The 19394-nt window shown below is 35.7% G+C and overlaps 1 protein-coding gene and 1 long non-coding RNA gene across 5 annotated transcripts in view; both read right to left on the bottom strand.

The window, feature by feature from the left end:
- Positions 1–19394, bottom strand: part of LOC127852740 (uncharacterized) — a 110317-nt gene that overhangs the window by 57574 nt on the left and 33349 nt on the right. For 3 of the 4 annotated variants that reach the window (XM_052386696.1, XM_052386694.1, XM_052386695.1), the window contains exons 2-3: positions 12521–16381; positions 12058–12085 (exon numbers count right to left, since the gene is read on the bottom strand). In XM_052386696.1, the coding sequence (XP_052242656.1) occupies positions 12058–12085; positions 12521–16366 (3874 nt within the window). In that variant the 5' untranslated portion in view covers positions 16367–16381. The remainder of the gene's footprint in view (positions 1–12057; positions 12086–12520; positions 16382–19394) is intronic. The other variant, XM_052386697.1, reaches the window with a different exon arrangement.
- LOC127852741 (uncharacterized) lies at positions 1473–3417 on the bottom strand. Its single transcript, XR_008036239.1, has 3 exons — positions 2963–3417; positions 2694–2817; positions 1473–2403 (listed from the first exon to the last, which is right to left on the bottom strand). It is a non-coding gene; the product is annotated as an uncharacterized LOC127852741 (long non-coding RNA).

Raw genomic sequence — 19394 nt, 5'->3', positions numbered from 1 at the left:
ATATACACATATGTTTGTTTATTTTTTGGATCTTATTCATGACATTCAATTTTCTGATGGCATGAAGTGTTCCTCAATCCTGGTAACAATTTTATCACCTCCTTCAAACTCATTTCAAGTTGCAAAAAGTTGTTAGTTGATCAGGTGAACTTGACATGTGTCACACACATATTCCTTTTAAAGTTGTTGCTTAGTTGATAGTGACTAAATTGTCAATTGGTTTGAGTGGCATTTACACTTTGTATACAAGCTTGGGGTTTTGTAGAAAAAGCATCATGTACCGGTTATTAAAAGTAATTCATCAATACCACACAAATATACATTAAATCATTCTTGAACAAAATAAAACAAGGGCTGTTTGTAAAACATGCATGCCCCCCATATGGGCTCTCCGTTGTAGTGACAGCCATTGTGTGAATATGTTTTTTGTCACTGTGACCTTGAAATAAAATCCAATAAGTATCATGGAATCATTTACTTATTAATACTAAGATGAAATTCTCTATACATTCTGTCTACAATTTATGACACTTATGTCAATGACCTGTGAAATGTATCCAATTAATAGTGCAAAAACCAATCAGGAGCTATACTAATCAATTATATCCATTATATGATTGAGTCTTTGATTTTTTGGATTCCTTTCACACATTTTGACTTATTTGACAATATGTGAAACATGCACACAATTTGTAATGTTTTATTTATTAATTAATGGTAATGAAACATGTTATTTATAGCAGTTAACTCCCCTAGTCAATGACCACCATAGATAGCAATGCAATCTGATTAAAAATAGCCAAGGCTAGTGTTGTGTATTGGGCAAATGTATACAAGTGCAACTTTACCACATGACCAGTATCATGTGTTTACCACACACAGAAGTCAGTTATGTAATAGACCATTAATTCCACTCCCAACTTTGGCCACTTGCCAAGATACTGACCAGTATCAGATGAGGTTGTGAAATGGTGTAAACAGTGAACACCAGTCCATGTAATACTGGCCTACCACTTGTACTAGTTGGTTTGGAGTAAATACAGTTATGCATGTACAAATGAGACATTAAGCTCAAAAGTTAATTATATGTGCGCTCTAAAAACTAACCAGAGGAGTGGGTTGAAATTTACAATCTTTACTTGGCATTTGAGGAAATCTGAACTCTCAGGGTTTGGATAGAACATCCCCAAATTAACTTTTCTTCACACTGTTGTTATTTTTGTTCAATACACAAATATTAACCTAACTTTACAAATCCTGTACAGTAAAGGAAACTAAATCTAAATTGATATTTTAATATGCTTGATCCTATTTATGTATTAACATTGTTTTATACATACAAACTGTGTTGCTGTTTTTCACTTAACAAGCAGATTAAAAATTAATTATATTTTTATGTATAATTTGAATTGACGAAATTAAATGCAAGATGCGTAGCAAGAATTACATGTTTGATTTATTGTCAGTGAACTGTGACATTTTCTCAATGTTTCAGACCACCAGTTTGTCAAAGCTATCAACATCTTGGATGGTCAAGCTAAATAGAATATACCCAGCAAATCACAACTGTCCTGTTGCCATATCATATTACATTGGTTTTTTAAATGTTAAATTCTCTCGTCATTTCCATAAACATAGTATTTACTGGCACAAAAACAAAGGCTTATACATCATTATGAATGAACATGTGTCAAAAATTCAATTTGTAAGTCTCTTAACTGGACAGTGTGGAAACAGAATAAAATATGGGCTGTCTGTTGTAGTGGCAGCCATTGTGTGAATACGTTTTTTGTCACTGTGACCTTGACCTTTGACCTAGTGACCTGAAAATCAATAGGGGTCATCTGCGAGTCACGATCAATGTACCTATGAAGTGTCATGATCCTAGGCAAAAGCGTTCTTGAGTTATCATCCAAAAATCATTTTACTATTTCGGGTCACCGTGACCTTGACCTTTGACCTTGTGACCTCAAAATCAATAGGGGTCATCTGCGAGTCATGATCAATCTACCTATGAAGTTTCATGATCCAAGGCATATGCGTTCTTGAGTTATCATCCAGAAACCATTTTACTATTTCGGGTCACCGTGACCTTGACCTTTGACCTAGTGACCTCAAAATCAATAGGGGTCATCTGCGAGTCATGATCAATCTACCCATGAAGTTTCATGATCCTAGGCGTATGCATTCTTGAGTTATCATCCGGAAACCATTTTACTATTTCGGGTCACCGTGACCTTGACCTTTGACCTAGTGACCTCAAAATCAATAGGGGTCATCTGCGAGTCTTGATCAATCTACCCATGAAGTTTCATGATCCTAGGCGTATGCATTCTTGAGTTATCATCCGGAAACCATTTTACTATTTCGGGTCACCGTGACCTTGACCTTTGACCTAGTGACCTCAAAATCAATAGGGGTCATCTGCAAGTCATGATCAATCTACCCATGAAGTTTCATGATCCTAGGCGTATGCGTTTTTGAGTTATCATCCGGAAACCATTTTACTATTTCGGGTCACCGTGACCTTGACCTTTGACCTAGTGACCTCAAAATCAATAGGGGTCATCTGCAAGTCATGATCAATCTACCCATGAAGTTTCATGATCCTAGGCGTATGCGTTCTTGAGTTATCATCCAAGAACCATTTTACTATTTCGGGTCACCGTGACCTTGACCTTTGACCTAGTGACCTCAAAATCAATAGGGGTCATCTGCGAGTCTTGATCAATCTACCCATGAAGTTTCATGATCCTAGGCGTATGCATTCTTGAGTTATCATCCGGAAACCATTTTACTATTTCGGGTCACCGTGACCTTGAGCTTTGACCTAGTGACCTCAAAATCAATAGGGGTCATCTGCGAGTCATGATCAATCTACCCATGAAGTTTCATGATCCTAGGCGTATGCATTCTTGAGTTATCATCCGGAAACCATTTTACTATTTCGGGTCACTGTGACCTTGACCTTTGACCTAGTGACCTCAAAATCAATAGGGGTCATCTGCAAGTCATGATCAATCTACCCATGAAGTTTCATGATCCTAGGCGTATGCGTTCTTGAGTTATCATCCGGAAACCATTTTACTATTTCGGGTCACCGTTACCTTGACCTTTGACCTAGTGACCTCAAAATCAATAGGGGTCATCTACGAGTCATGATCAATCTACCTATGAAGTTTCATGATCATAGGCGTATGCGTTCTTGAGTTATCATCCGACAACCACCTGGTGGACGGACCGACATACCGACCGACATGAGCAAAGCAATATACCCCCTCTTCTTCGAAGGGGGGCATAAATATTAATTCAAAACAATGAGATTCCAACTTGTCATACAAAATGGGACACATAATTTTTTAATATTGAATGGAAAAAAGTACATCCACTCGTATTCAATCTAACTAAGGAAGTATATGTCAGATGCCTCCAATGCAGAATAGTCCACAGAATATTGGGGACAAAATCCCTTATGTTCAAAATGAAAATTGTACCAAATAATCTATGTACTTTTTGTAACACTGAAGTTGAAAATATAACGCACTTGTTCTGGTACTGTCCATTTACTCAAGAAATTATTAAATTTGTTGCTGAGATTATTCGTAAAAGTAGACTAAGCATACCTATTCATATTACATGTCAGAATCTAGTCCTTGGGATTATTAATCCAAAAACGAACGATTTAAACATAGTATGCCTAGAGTTTAATCGATATATTTTTCATTGTCAGAGAAAAAACAGAATCCCTTCAAAGTATGGACTCGTAAATAGTATGAAGCACGCTTTTGAAATTTACAAAAATACAATTAAATCAGAAGAAGAATTAAGAATCTGGTCCCTTGTTAAAATTTTACTGACATCACATATAACAACATTACAACACGGGCTGTTTGTAAAACATGCATGCCCCCCTATATGGGCTATAAGTTGTAGTAGCAGCCATTGTGTGAATACGTTTTTTGTCACTGAATAAGTTTTTTGTCACTGTGAATGGTGGTGGTGGTGGTGGTGGTGGAAGAAATAGTAGTAGTAGTAGTAGTAGTAGTAGTAGTAGTAGTAGTAGAGTAGTAGTAGTAGTTGTAGTAGTAGAAGTAGTAGTAGTAGTAGTAGTAGTAGTAGTAGTAGTAGTAGTAGTAGTAGTAATAGAGTAGTACAGGGGTGTCAATTGGCCCAAATTTGAAATCCGGAAAAGTAAGCCGTAGGATAAAGGGAAGAGAGGGCCCAACCCCCCGGGCCCTAGCTTATTGTTCTTTTTTTATAGTCTTTCTAGGTGCAATTTCTGGTGAGTACAATGCAAAATATTATTAACCAAACCATCCGTAACACCTTCGAAATGTAATTAACAAACCAGCGTATCCGAAAACGACTGTCCGAAAACATGTCGCGATACATCATTTGCAAATGAAATAAAATATGCATATCGTTTGACTGCAGAAAATGAAAACCAGTAACCAGTAACCTAGCAAATACGCAGTCAATATATAATTTGATTAACATATTGTTTTAAAATATGACATTGCAGTGCTTTACTTTGCCAGTGCCTGCTCATGTCAGTGCCAGCCACTTACCAATCAGATAGCAATAAATAAAATCGGTACCAAGCGCAAATGTCCGGAATGCCGACGATGCTATAACAATATTCGTTCTGAAATGATCCCGCACTAAAATAATTTTGTCCCTACCCCCACCCGCCTTAAACAAACTCATCGGATTTACATTCACCTCAAAATCAACCCTGGACGGCTCAAATCCGGATTTCCGGAATAATCCGGAAAATTGACACCCCTGGTAGTAGTAGTAGTAGGTGGTGGTGGTGGTAGCAAAAGAAATAGTAGTAGTAGTAGTAGTAGTAGTAGTAGAAGTAGTAGTAGTAGTAGTAGTAGTAGTAGTAATAGAGTAGTAGTAGTAGTAGGTGGTGGTGGTGGTAGCAAAAGAAATAGTAATAGAGTAGTAGTAGTAGTAGGTGGTGGTGGTGGTAGCAAAAGAAATAGTAGTAGTAGTAGCAGTAGTAGTAGTAGTAGTAGTTGTAGTAGTAGTAGTAGTAGTATGCATTACAAAAATGCAGTTAGCCTTACATTTGGTAAAATTTAAATATATTACAAGGGAGGCAAATCTGTAACAATAAATTTAAACTTATTGCATTTGTTTCCCCTGTAGTGTATTACCTCCCCTATCCTGCTTATATTTATATTAATCAACAAAATTAAACATTAACACAATATTTAATATACAAAAAATCTCATATTCTGATAATATTTTTACTGATCCACTGTATTTTACTAAAAGGATGATGTTTCATTGGACTGATAATTATAGATTTAGGATTACAGACCAGTTGCTTCAGTAATATTGTTCAGAGTGTGCCCTGTTGGCCGCGTATGCATTCTAAAATTATCATTCAAAAAACCTTTTTACTATTTCGAGTCACCATGACCATGACCTTTGACCTAGTGACCTCAAAATCAATAGGGGTCATCTGCTAGTCATGATCAATGTACCTATGAAGTTTCATGATCCTAGGCACAAGCGTTCTTGAGTTAACGTCTGACAACCACCTGGTGGACGGACAGACCGACCGACAGACCGACCGACATGAGCAAAGCTATATACCCCCTCTTCTTCGAAGGGGGGCATAAATAGTTAAATAACTGATAATATAATAAAAATATTTATCCTGCAAGTTTTGTACTAAACTCTGCATAATCTATATTCTTATATAATACAATTCAGCACTTACAAATAAATTTTCTAATGTGCAATACTTTTTTTATAAATAATATACATACATATAATCAACATTAAGTAATGTTGCATGTTAAAAGCTTGTTTGTGTTGTTGTGTGTGTTTTTTGCTGTTGTAAACTACTTCCAGTATAACACAACTAGATTTGTATATGAATGTATGTTGAATGTACGCCAGTAATATGTATGTCCCTATCAAGTAGCTGTACAATACTATCTGAGAAGCTTTGTATGTATGTACTGTATTGTCTACATATGTATGTAATATTCTACGGAAAAAATAAAATTTTGCACAAAAAAAAAATAAAAAAATAGTAAGAACTCATTAGGACAGCTCTTTCTTAAGCTTGGTTACAATTTTAACAAATTACACGTAATTCATTAATAGACATACTCCAGATTGGAGTAGACTTTAAACAAGAGGGCCTGAAAGGCCCATAGTCGCTCACCTGAGATACAAAGAAACTGACCTGCTCAGTGCAGCCCCAAGATATCAGGGATCAAGCAACTGGGCGATTTGGGCGATTATATCGCCATGGCTTCCCTTTAATCGCCCGGATCAAAAGCACCGGGGATATCACTTCGCCCTAAAATCTGGCAATTATCATATCCGCAGCACTATCTAAGTGGCTTCTGTTTATTACCGAATACACGCCAAAGTCAATCAACTGACCGAATCGACGAAACTCCGCCCACTGGCGTAGTAAATTACCTATTGAAAATTGATAAGCAACCATTCACAGCGCTCGGCATTCGGGTATTTGGCAGGAATCTCTTGACCAAGCAGAGTGAAATCACTGAAGCGTGTAAGTGTTACAAACGGTGTTTTTACTGCTATTGTCGAGTTTTATTAGGGTCATTATCGGATGAACGGTGCCTTTATGATAGTGAGCAATAAATAAAGTAACACTGTGACAAACTCTCACCACAATAAAAAATTATAACGATTATTAGGGCCGCTATTTCTTTACCATTTAATCAATAGTGACTGTCGATACCACGGGCCTGGCAAAAGCATTTAACAAAAACAATTTCTCGACAAAAACACATGAAATCTTGTTTCAGCAGGAATTTGTGAGCATTTCTGTTTAATAGTTTCATTATTATAATATTTTGGGAAAGGTCAAGTTTGATTAAGAAACCAACAATTTCGGAAATAAAAAGTATACCATTCACTCGTTGTACTATATTTCGGATATGTTAAAAATTCGGACATTTAAAGATACGGACATTTATGTGTTGGTTTGTTGTTGATAGTTTGTAAAACAATGTTTTATGATATTTCAGGCAACTAGAATGGATGGTGGCAATTATCTGGGCCTTTCTGTCAAGAAATATGCGTGAAAAACATTCATTTATTTGAGCCTAGAAATCATCCACCACTTACAGATAACGTTTTAACAACAGAAGCTGTCAAAGCTGATGTATATCATGTCCAAATGACCAAATATAACTGTTAAACAATATAAAGTGAGATGCTTTATTTTCTGATGTTTTCTTCTTCCCTTTCAAATGATGTAAATTGGTGTGATTCTTTGTTTAAAATTAAATAGTTAATTTTGAAACATTTATGCAGCATACTGTTACATTGATGTTAACATTATTATATTATTTTGGTTATCTGTGTTGTTTATCAAGATAAAAAAATATGTATATACAAATAAAGCTTATTAAGACTTATGAAGGCATGACTTATGAAGGTACTTATAGTTTTTTTATGTATTACCATACTTTTTCAAGTGATAATACAGTCAATGACATTAATGTAATGTAGTAAGGTTTCTTATAATAATTGTCCTAAATGATTGTTCATATTAATAAGGTTGGAATAACAGACAGTTTTCACACAAAAGTGGCAACAACTATGTTTGGGCCAGTGAAACCCCTGGGTCATGGTTCACAATGGTCCATTGGTGATTGCAAAAGATCCACTTCTCCCTAAAACTGCCTCACTTCTCCCTCTCCAGAGCTGAGGGAGAAGTGACTTCTCCCAAAAATTGGAGTCTAGCTTGATCCCTGATCATTAGAACAAAATTTAATGTTCTGACCAAGTTTAATGAAGAGTGAACTATAAATGTAATTTTTAGAAAGCTAACAAGGTTTTACTATAGCCATATATAAAGGATAAAGTCCCCGACCAATGTTTTTCAACAGACCGGAACTATTTTCGAACTGATCCAAGATATCATTTAAACAATTTTCTGACTAAGTGTTATGAAGATTGGACAATAAATGTGACAATAAGAGTGTTAACAAGTTTTTACTATAGCCATATAAGGAAAATGCCCCACCATCTGGCGGCCATGTTTTTCAACCAACTGGAACCATTTTCGAACTTGTCAAAGATATCATTGGGGCAAATCTTCTGACCAAGTTTAATTAAGATCAGACAATAAATGTGGACTCTAGAGTGGTAACAAGGTTTTACTATAGTAATATATAGCCATATAAGGAAAAATGCTCCGCCCCATTGCGGCCACGTTTTTCAAGCAACCAGAACCATTTTCGAACTTGTTCAAGATATCATTTGAACAAAATTTTCTGACCAAGTGTCATTAAGATTGGATAATAAAATTAATTAATGTGACTTAAAGAGTGTTAACAAGTTTTTACTATAGCCATATAAGGAAAAAGCTCTGCCCCCAGGCGGCCATGTTTTTCAACCAACCAAAATATCATTGGGACAAATCTTCTGACCAAGTTTCATTAAGTTACGCAAATAAATGTAGCCTCTAGAGTGTTAGCAAGGTTTTAGCCCACTTAAACAGCGAATTGGAATGATTAAAGCCCCGTTTATTAAATTTCATCTATAATCAACGGCACGTGCTATGTTGTTAGGCTTAGGTTCCTTGTATATAACAACTTAATGTTATATTGATGTTATAAAACTTTTAGATTTGCAATTCAACACGAATACAATTGTAAAAAATAACGCACGACTCTTTGTCACAGAACGAACTACTGATTTTAAAACAAATGCATCGCATAACGGGTGCCACGCTCGGCTGCGAAAGCTTGTCAGATTTTTTTTCCCCTTTTTTAGAGGTCACAGTGACCTTGACCTAGTGACCCAACAAGAGATGTGTTTGTCAGAAACACAATGCCCCCTACTGCGCCGCATTGAAATAACATTTCTATTTATCATTTGGCAGGTATAGAAATCATCTCCCTTTAAAGTTTATTACTTCCCTTCAATTTTGTCCAATCCAACCAGAGGAGGGGGGGGGGGGGTGCGCGGAGGGTCTCACAGTCAATTATGACCATGTCAGACATCACTGACAACCAAGGCCTGTGGTTTAAAAGAGATCATAGCCAGAGTTGATCATGTATCTATGGACATAAGTCAACAGGTACAGTGCCCCAGATAAGCTGCGTATCGGCGTTTTTCACCCTATTAAAATGTTTAAAAACGCAAAGAAATTCAATATAATGCGTATTGAAAACGCAATCAATTTGACTTTTACGCTTATTCTTAAGATTTGATGCGTACGAAACAAGTCTCGATCGAAAATTCTTTGCTAAATTTTGGTAATTTTTCATTGGAATAATTATCGTACCGCGGCGAAGAGAGCAAGCGCCTGGATGACAGGGAACCAGAGCAGTCGAAGTTATTCACTTCAAACACTATACGGACTTAATTTCATAGCAAATTAAGCGTCCGACTAAAATAGTTACAACGTGACAATCGGGACACCTCGGACAATTCCGCCATATCGGCGATCGTCTATCGGGACACCTCGGACAATGCCGCCATATCGGCGATCGGTGTGGTGTAGCCCACTGTCCGATGCGTTTAGATTGACAACGTGAATGTATTTGTAAAGCGTCTGTACTTTCAGTTTCTATAATGGTGCGTAATAATGTCTAAGCGAGGTCGAAAGACGTCCGTGATTGTTAGCCAAACTTTTTCCAACCAAATACAAACAACCGAATCATTTGTGTTATCAATTTGTTAGAAACTGTGTATGCAGCAGTTGAAAGTAGCGAGTTGACATCCAAAATACATGACGGAAAGTCCGTGATTAGAAAAAAAATTTCAAAAGTGGAAAAAGTCATATCCCTGGCCTGGTTAGAAATTATTTAAGTTGATGGGACAGAAAAAAAAGTTGAAATGTGCATTCTGCACATAGTCTGTATAACAGCAGCAATGATTTTGGTGTATAAATATTAATTACTTATTTCACCCTATTTAAAAATTGAAATCACCCTATTTTTCAAAATCAATGGGTGAAAACCCTATTACCCAAATTATTATCTGGGGCACTGCAGGTATGAAATGAACATCAAAGAAATTATAATTATATCATTAAAAAATCATTAAAAAAAAATTTGACAAATCAATCATTTGGGTTATAAATAATCAAAATAATAAATCTGTACAGTAACTGTGAAAAGAACTTCAATTCTTGGTAAGGAAATATATAATATGAGATTTATAATTATATAAATTACTTCCCTTGAAAAAAATTGTCTGTAACAAATCTCTATTTTTAGTGGCAAATAATTAAAAGCCACAACCTTGACTGTAGATTCACCACTCAAAATGTGCAGCTCCATGAGATACACATGCATGCCAAATATATAAAGTGGCTATGTTCAATATCGAATAATTTTCTCCCTTTTTAAAGCTTATTACTTCCCTTAAATTTGAATTTTTTACCATAGACCGTAAAGGATGACCTTGACCTTTTACCACAATGTGTTAGTCAGAAACACAATGCCGCCTACTGCGCCACTTTGATTTATTTAACAAAAATATATACGTGGGCAGGTCAGAGATAACTATGTCCATTTAAAGTTTATTACTTCCCTTGACTTTGTTTTATCGACCCTAGACCTTAAAGGATGATGTTCACCTTGAAATTTTACCTCTCAAAATGTGCAGCTCCATGAGATACACATGCATGCCAAATATCAAGGTGCTATCTTCAATATTTAAAAAGTTCTGGCCAATGTTAAGGTTTTAGCACGACGGCAGACGACCAGCTGGCTATGACAATAGCTCGGGTTTTCTTCAGAAAACAGCCTCGCTAAAAATGATTATTTGATCAGCAGTTATTTTTGCAACGCGGAGTAATACACTGACCTTGGTTACACTACAGTCATTATCAAAGTACTACAAACAATTTTGAAAACTAATTTTGTTTATAATCTATAATCAACACTAACCTATTATTCTCTATTTACTATAGCCATATATCTAGCCACATAAGAAACAAGGGACAAAATTGTCACAAAACCATGTTTTCATTGTGAAAAAAAATCTGATAAAGGGAGAACACTCAAACTGAACTTTTGAAATGAACAAAAAAAATTACCCCCCTTTGTAATTTTTTTTTTTTAAATCTATTTTTAGTCGTGGCGACCTTGACATTGGAGATATTGACATGATTATTTCGTGGGACACACCGTCCCATGTTGGTGAACAAATGTGCCAAATGATTTTAAAATCTCACAATGAATGACATAGTTATGGCCAGGACAAGCTCATTTATGGCCATTTTTGACCTTTGAACTCAAAGTGTGACCTTGACCTTGGAGATATCGACGTAATTATTTCGCGCGACACACCGTCCAATGATGGTGAACAAATGTGCCAAATGATTTTAAAATCTGACAATAAACGACATAGTTATGGCCCGGACAAGCTTGTTCCGCCCGCCGCAAGCCCGCCCGCATTCGCCAATCTAATAACCAGTTTTTTTCTTCGGAAAACCTGGTTAAAAATGCCCTGCCCCTGGTGGCAATGTTTTTCAACAGACTACAACCATTTTCGAACTTATCCAAGTTGTCATTGGAACTTATGTTCTGACCAAGTTTCCTGATGATCAGACAATAAATGTGGCCTCTAGAGTGTTAACAATGTTTTACTAAAGCCATTATATAGCCATATATTAAAGGAAAAATGCCCCGCCCCTTGGCAGCCATGTTTTTCAAGCAAACATAACAATTTTTGAACTCATCCAAGATATCATTAAGGTCAATCTTCTGACCAAATTTCATGAAGATTGGACAATAAATGTGGCCTCTAGAGTGTAAACAAGGCAAATGTTGACGCAGATCGACGCACAACGGACAAAAGGCGATCACAAAAGCTCAAACACTATTTTGCAGGTACGATTACCATACAAACAAAGCTGACATATTAGAAATCCTTCCAAAATCACACACCAAATCAACCGCTATTATTTGAATGCAACTATCATTGATGGATAAAATTGGGCAGCGTTATTTGTACCAACATATTTGATGTTTTTTTCTAAATTTGTGGTGATCCAGATAACATCTGTTGGCTACTAAACAATCCTAAACATACCTTCTGAAAAAGCATCATTCCCACATTCCTGAAAGTAATTTTAATGAAAAATATTAGCAAAATGATTCACGAACACATAAAAAACATGTCAAAAAGCATTTTTTTTTATAAAAGATGAACTGGTTCAGTACAGGTTTGCTATCCATGAGGGTTAATATAAACTAACTTTGGAACATACACAATGCAAAGACAAACTTGGCCAGATTATTGTATTAAGAAGTCAATATTGGAGATATGTTAAGCTTTAAATGGGTTGAATATTTTTTTATTCTGTGCTTTTTGCTCACGTCTGATTTTGACCCCACTAAACCAAGATTCAAACACTGACTTGAAATTATCAAGATTAACATTTACGCCAGGTTTCATCAAGATTTTGATGTTGACTTTTACTATAAGATAAGCCAAAGTCTCTATTGCTCGAGTTTTACATAAAAAGAATACTTTAAAATCTGTAACAAGTTACCTTTTCAGTCCGCATGTGTAATGGTTTGTGAAAGTTCATCTGCATAGGACCATCTCCAGGCAACGGACAATTGCAGTGTTGTAGTACGCAACATCCAGGCAATGGAGGATTGCAGTGTTGTAGTGCGCAAAATCCAGGCAATCGACCATTGCAGTGTTGTAGTGCACAACATCCAGGCAATGAATGATTGCAGTGTTGTAGTATGCAACATCCAGGCAATGGACCATTGCAGTGTTGTAGTGTGCAACATCCAGGCAATGGACGATTGCAGTGTTGTGACGCGCAACATCCAGGCAATGAACGATTGCTGTGTTGTAATGTGCAACATCCAGGCAATGGATGATTGCAGTGTTGTAGAGCGCAACATCCAGGCAATGGACAATTGCAGTGTTGTAGTGCATGACATCCAGGCAATGGACCATTGCAGTGTTGTAGTGTGCGACATCCAGGCAATGGACAATTGCAGTGTTGTAGTGCGCGACATCCATGCAATTGACCATTGCAGTGTTGTAGTTTGCAACATCCAGGCAATGGACAATTGCAGTGTTGTAGTGTGCGACATCCAGGAAATGGACAATTGCAGTGTTGTAGTGTGCAACATCTAGGCAATGGACCATTGCAGTGTTGTAGTGCACCACATCCAGGCGATGGACAATTGCAGTGTTGTAGTGCGCAACATCCAGGCAATGGACCATTGCAGTGTTGTAGTGCACGACATCCAGGCATTGGACCATTGCAGTGTTGTAGTGCGCAACATCCAGGCAATGGACCATTGTAGTGTTGTAGTGCACAACAACCAGGCAATGGACCATTGCAGTGTTGTAGGGTGCAACATCCAGGCAATGAACGATTGCTGTGTTGTAATGTGCAACATCCAGGCAATGGACTATCGCAGTGTTGTAGTGTGCAACATTCAGGCAACAGACTATTGCACTGTTGTAGTGTGCAACATCCAGGCAATGTACTATTGCAGTGTTGTCGTGTGCAATTGAATTCAAATACTATGTTTGCTGTGTTTGATTGGCAAAATGCATCTACATTGGCTGTAATAGTATCCAACAAATTATCCAGCTCATGCTCTATAAATAGTCTATAAGCATGAAGTCCACGATCAGCAAGTCTAGTACGTGTATGAGATACATGTAGTTTAGAATAGTAATTAAAAGAAAAACAATATTCATTCAATGAATGCACAATATTCAATGCCAATTTCCCAGTTAGATCACTAACTTTATTACAAGCGGTAGATGCCAATGACGTTTGTACATGTACACTATCTACAAACATCATGTTAAATATCTGGGTCGATCCTACCAGTACATGTATGTCATGTACAGCTTGGCTACATTTTGTGATAGCCACATTTAAGTATTCCCATTTTTCCAAAATGTCTATGGTCGTTTTTAGTTTAGAGTCTTCCAACGAACAAATCCTTATTGAGAGGCAAACCCGTTCCATAAGTTCAATTGGTATTGGCACAGTCTCCCTTGGCACTTTCAACATATGATGCACAGGGTGGGGTTGATTTGAGATTACATTCTGCATTACACAATCTTTAATTCTTTCTGCAATGTTCATATCTCTAACTGTTGGCAACATTTCACGTGGGGATTGTATAAAGCAGTTTATAAGTAACCATTTCATTTGTAAAGACATCTTGTTCCTTGGCATATTTAACATATGATGCACGGAACCAGTTTCATTAAAATCAAATTGTGTAAGTTGAGAAACAACATTTACATTTCTTTCTGAATGATTCCTAGCTGCATGTATAACTTGAATACTTTCTCTTTTGGGAAGCAGATGTGAGGGTTCAGAATCTTCTTCAACTGATTCCGCCATTTTAAGTTGCAAATCTGGGATTGAGAGGCAAGTGAGCTTCCTGAACATATTGATGTTAGCCAAGGCAATGAATATTACTGGATAAGTAAGCCCTGTTGTCTGGATGATCAGTATGAATATATTCTGATTGAACTCTTCCTGGCAATTAAGTAACCAACGCTCTAATTGTGTTAGCATGCACTGCGGTATTATCATTTTCAATCCATTAAAATATCTTGGAAGGCATACCATCGTATTTTCACATCCAGTCTCCCTTTGGTTTCTGAAGCTTTTCAAAGATTTTGCTATCAATAGAATGCATATTAAAATATCCAAAGGGTAAGAATATGTTTCTTCTAGTAGAGCTTTGTTTGATGACATATTCTCCAAAATAGGTGGCAACACGTTCAGTAACATCAACTCTGCTTCTGCATTTTCTGATGCCATGTCAAATGAAATGTCCGAGTCAAAACTTTGATCAGACATATCTATAGATGCATTGGGATAACCAGATGATTGGCTAGATAAAGTTGGCCTGCGCAAATGATGACTTCTTGTTTCACTTCTGTTCACAGTTTCATCCACAGGACATTTATATAAAGTTTCATCTTCACAAACATTAGGATCTTTTAGTACACTTGTTTCTTCAATAAGCAATGAATCAAAGTCACATCTTTTAAGGCTTGGAGCTTTTCCATATGTTTCATCTGCTTCTTGTTTGGAAATTGTATCACTAATCTGCTGAACTTCTGTTTTGTTCGCAAATAGGTCAATCAAAGTCATTAATTTTTCCAATTGGAGTGCAGAGCTTTGAAGGTTTCTAGTTTGATATTGTGTATGCAAATAAGAATTCTCTATGTGCAGCTCCACTGTTTTATTGCTAACCAATGTGTCCTTAGACGATATCGCTGCTTTTGTCTCGTTAATTTCGTCACCATTTTCTTTGTTTATAAAAGTGGTATCAATGATAGCATGTGCACTAGAAGAGAAAACTTCATCACCACAGAAATCTTTACCTGATGAGTTGTTTGTGTTAGGGGTAGTATCATGTTGTTCTGAAAGGTTCTGAAATCCCTCAAAACGACATGTCAGTTCACAAATATTCTCTGTAGATTTTGTATCCAAATCTGTATGACTATTGATAATGTCTGATTTCTTAGCAAAATTGTCTGTCTTTTGTTCGTTTGTTTCACTGGATAGTTGAGAAAATTGCCATCTTTCTTTACTCATAGTATCACTGTATGATTTTTCGAATGCAGACGATGAATCTCTGTCAAAACTTTGAGAATTTTTTCTTATCTGTTGCTTAACATCAGGATTTTTTTCAAAATGTCCAGAATCAAACCATTTTCCAACATCACTTGCAAAGTCTTGAAAATTTCTTTCTTCCAATGTAACTGTTTCAATTTGTTGTGTTTCTTGAATGCCAGATTTTAATGTTTGTTTGCAGGTGCCAAAACATTTGTTTTTAACCACTTTTTTTTTGCTTAGCTTCCTTTTCAAATCTAATTTATAATGTTCAGTAGAAAGTTTAATTTCATTTTCTCTCTTAATCAATTTTAGATTATGAGAACCTCTATTTTTCGTAATGTAGGTCCAAACAGCATCGTATAATAGCTCTATCCGCTCGTCAAACCAGTTTCCAACATCACTTGCACAGTCTTGACAATTTCTTTCCTCCAATGTAACTGTTTCAATTTGTTGTGTTTCATGAACGCCAGATTTTAATGTTTGTTTGCAGGTGCCAAAACATTTGTTTTTTACCACTTTTTTTTTGCTTAGCTTCCTTTCCAAATCTAATTTATAATGTTCAGTAAAAAGTTTAATTTTATTTTCTCTCTTAATCAATTTTAGATTATGAGAACCTCTATTTTTCGTACTGTAGGTCCAAACAGCATCGTATATTGACTTAATCCACTCATCCCACTCATCATCCTGATTTTCAAATTCTGATTGACAAAGGCACTTGTCTGGGTCCTTTTCAACATACCTTGCTGCACTATGTTTTGAAGATCTTGCACCCATCTTTAAAATATCTCTCTGAAATAATAGAAATAGGAAAACTGAATTGGACCAAGATACCAGGGTTAAATTTATGCAATGTATGGAAAACCTGCACTTAATAACATAATTTCAAGAATATACATAATACACAGTTTACTGTCTTAAAAATACATTTAACTCGTTTGTCAAAATGAAAAACGATCTTGGAAAATCTAAACTCTAACATATCTTTTTAATAGGGCAACTAGATTACTTATACTGGAGTTTAAGTGGATATTAGTCTCTAAAATGGTCAGCAAATTTAGAAAATATATATTTCTGGTAAATTCAAATCAATACCAGTAAATTGAACTATTATTATGTCTGCCTAAAAAGGCAATTCCATGATTCAGACGACATTATGACAATGTATCCACATTAATAAAAAATTGATGTGTGTTTTGATGTTTGTTCCATGCAAGCCTTCCTCATTGAATTTTTACAGAAACAGAGTTCCTTAATATGTGAATTAAAGGAAATAAATAGAAGACAAATAAAGATAATAAAAGAAATCCATGAGGTTTAGTGCTTTTTTACATCTGTATAAAGTACCGGAAAATGGCACTTTCCCAATGAGGAAAAAACAACAAATTTCCAATGGCTGTCAAAAAAATTCCCAATTGAAGATTTCTCAAAAAAATATAATATAATATATATTTATTTTTTTTAAATAAAGTGCAACATTTTGTTAGTTTCCTTATGCAGCTCTAGGGTTTGAACCTCAGTAAATATTGACAACTTGACAATATTTAGTTATCAAATTTAAAGTGTTGTTGAGCAAAAATTTAATACCCTGTTAAAACCAGTCAATACTGGTCGATTGAAAATTATAGCATTTAAACAACACAAAGGTAGACTTTAAGCTATTCTATATTACATCAATCATTATACTGTAATTGATAAACTTTTTTTGAGTTATTTATTGTAAAAAAAAATCTTAAAAGCTGTAAAAAATTACTTTTATTATTTATGGAAACTGCCTCAAATACATAAGGACTAAGGCAATATCTTTATCTCAGTGTATCACAGCTGTTACTAAAGTATTATTACTATTGAAGTTACCATAGTATTTCACTAATTTATTGATATATCTATTTGATAAGCAGAATGGACAAACAGAACTCTTGTGTTTTCTAGGGTTAAAAGGGTCTGTCCCCTAAGCCTTAATTGGTAATAAAATGCATGCAGTGTTAGTACTGTGTTACATGTATGTCTCTGATATTGACAATGAAGCAAATCTGCCCTTAGGCTATTTCATATCACTCTGGAAACAAAAGGAGATAACTTGCCATTAATTTAATAGTATAAACTTCTAACTTGTCCCTTGCCATTAATTTAATAGTAACTTCTAACTTGTCTCCTTTCTGTATTAAGAGGTTGTTTTTTCCCTTTCATATTTAAAAGTTCAATTGGTCTTCAAATGCATAAGCAATCAAAGTTCTTGATTTTGCCAGCAAATAATGTTGTCAAATTGTTGGTCTATTCTAGACTCTTCTTTTCAATTTTTTTTTTCTTTTAATAATTATTTCTTATTATGTTTTTTATTTTTATATCAATGGAAAAGAAAATATTTTTTCACTATTTTGTTTAAAAAGAATTTAAAGAAATCTAGGCAAGAAAACATGACAAGTATTAACGGTCGTGTCAAAAAGGTGCCATGTAAGGCCCTATTATCATAACAATCAATAACCTGTATTATACATGTACTATACAGTACAGCCAACGCGGAACAAACATATTTCGCGATCCGCAGCATCAAGGCGCAACGAGTCAATGCCCAGTCGGCAGTTGAAGCCGCGTCAGTATGCGGCGGCACGTCGCATTTCGCCGCGATGCTTCCGCCGAGGCAAGCTGCGATCCGCGATATGACGCCGAGTCGATGCGCATCATAAAATAAAAATCTTTTAAAAATGATTAGTTAGTCAATAATTTTAAAAGAATAATTATAATAATATTTAAAATCATAATTAATTTAATGTAATTAATCTATTACTGAATACTTACTATTTTTCCCGTCGCTACTTATTACCTGATAATCCCGTATAATCCAGTTTCAAGGCAAAATCTGGTTAATATTTGCGATAAAAGTTCTCATGAATTTCAATAAATACCAAAATCCGCCATTTTTCTTTAGTGTAAAAAAAAATTGGGCATTTGTTTTTATTTAAAGATGTGATGAAATAACGTCCAATCAGTGCGTTTTTTCCCCACTGAACACGCGTAAATCGCCTGACGTGATGTTCATGTTTTTACACAACACAAAATACACCCACACTTTCCATGCGACATTCTACATGTCTGCATTATTTTCGCGCGCTTATTATTGAGACAAATATTTTTTTGAGTGATATTATAATATATATTACCGTAGGTTTCCACGTATAGCGCGCTCCCGTGTATAGCGCGAAGGCTGTTTTTTAAATGCAAAAATGGAGAAAAAATATTTAAAGACAATAAAACCACTAAATAGGACCGAAAATGGCCGCCATTTTACTATTGCACATTCCAATAATCCGGGTCATTGGAAAGCTTAATTAAGCATTCAAAATAGGAAGCGTCATTATGATTAGGAGCATGGGTTGCATAGCACTATACTTTTCTGACAATTTTGTAATTTTCTAGCAAAAGATTAACAGTCCAAGTGCATTTCGTGAAAAACGTGAGAAAATAAAAATTAGGGTATATCGTGTGATTTTTCCTCGGGGAAAGCATGGGCATTACCGGTAAATTTGAATGTCTTATGGGAGACAGGGATACAGTTGTTGAGGTACACCACTGTTGAACATTCAATATTTATACACACAAAATGCAATTGCATATCTTCACGTTCTCAAGTGTCAATTAGTGTCTCAAATGTTGATTAGCGTCTTAACAAGTCGTGGCACATATTACTCAATAACATCTGCCAATTACGAAGTGCAAAATGACCCCCTTTCACACCTACCGTTACCCGCAAAAAAGACCTCGTTCGCACCTACCCTTGCCTGCTCTCCGGAATGTCGACAACAAT

This window comes from Dreissena polymorpha, chromosome 12, assembly GCF_020536995.1.
Source record: "Dreissena polymorpha isolate Duluth1 chromosome 12, UMN_Dpol_1.0, whole genome shotgun sequence".
NCBI lineage: Eukaryota > Metazoa > Mollusca > Bivalvia > Myida > Dreissenidae > Dreissena > Dreissena polymorpha.
This window is presented reverse-complemented; position numbering and strand designations above follow the sequence as displayed.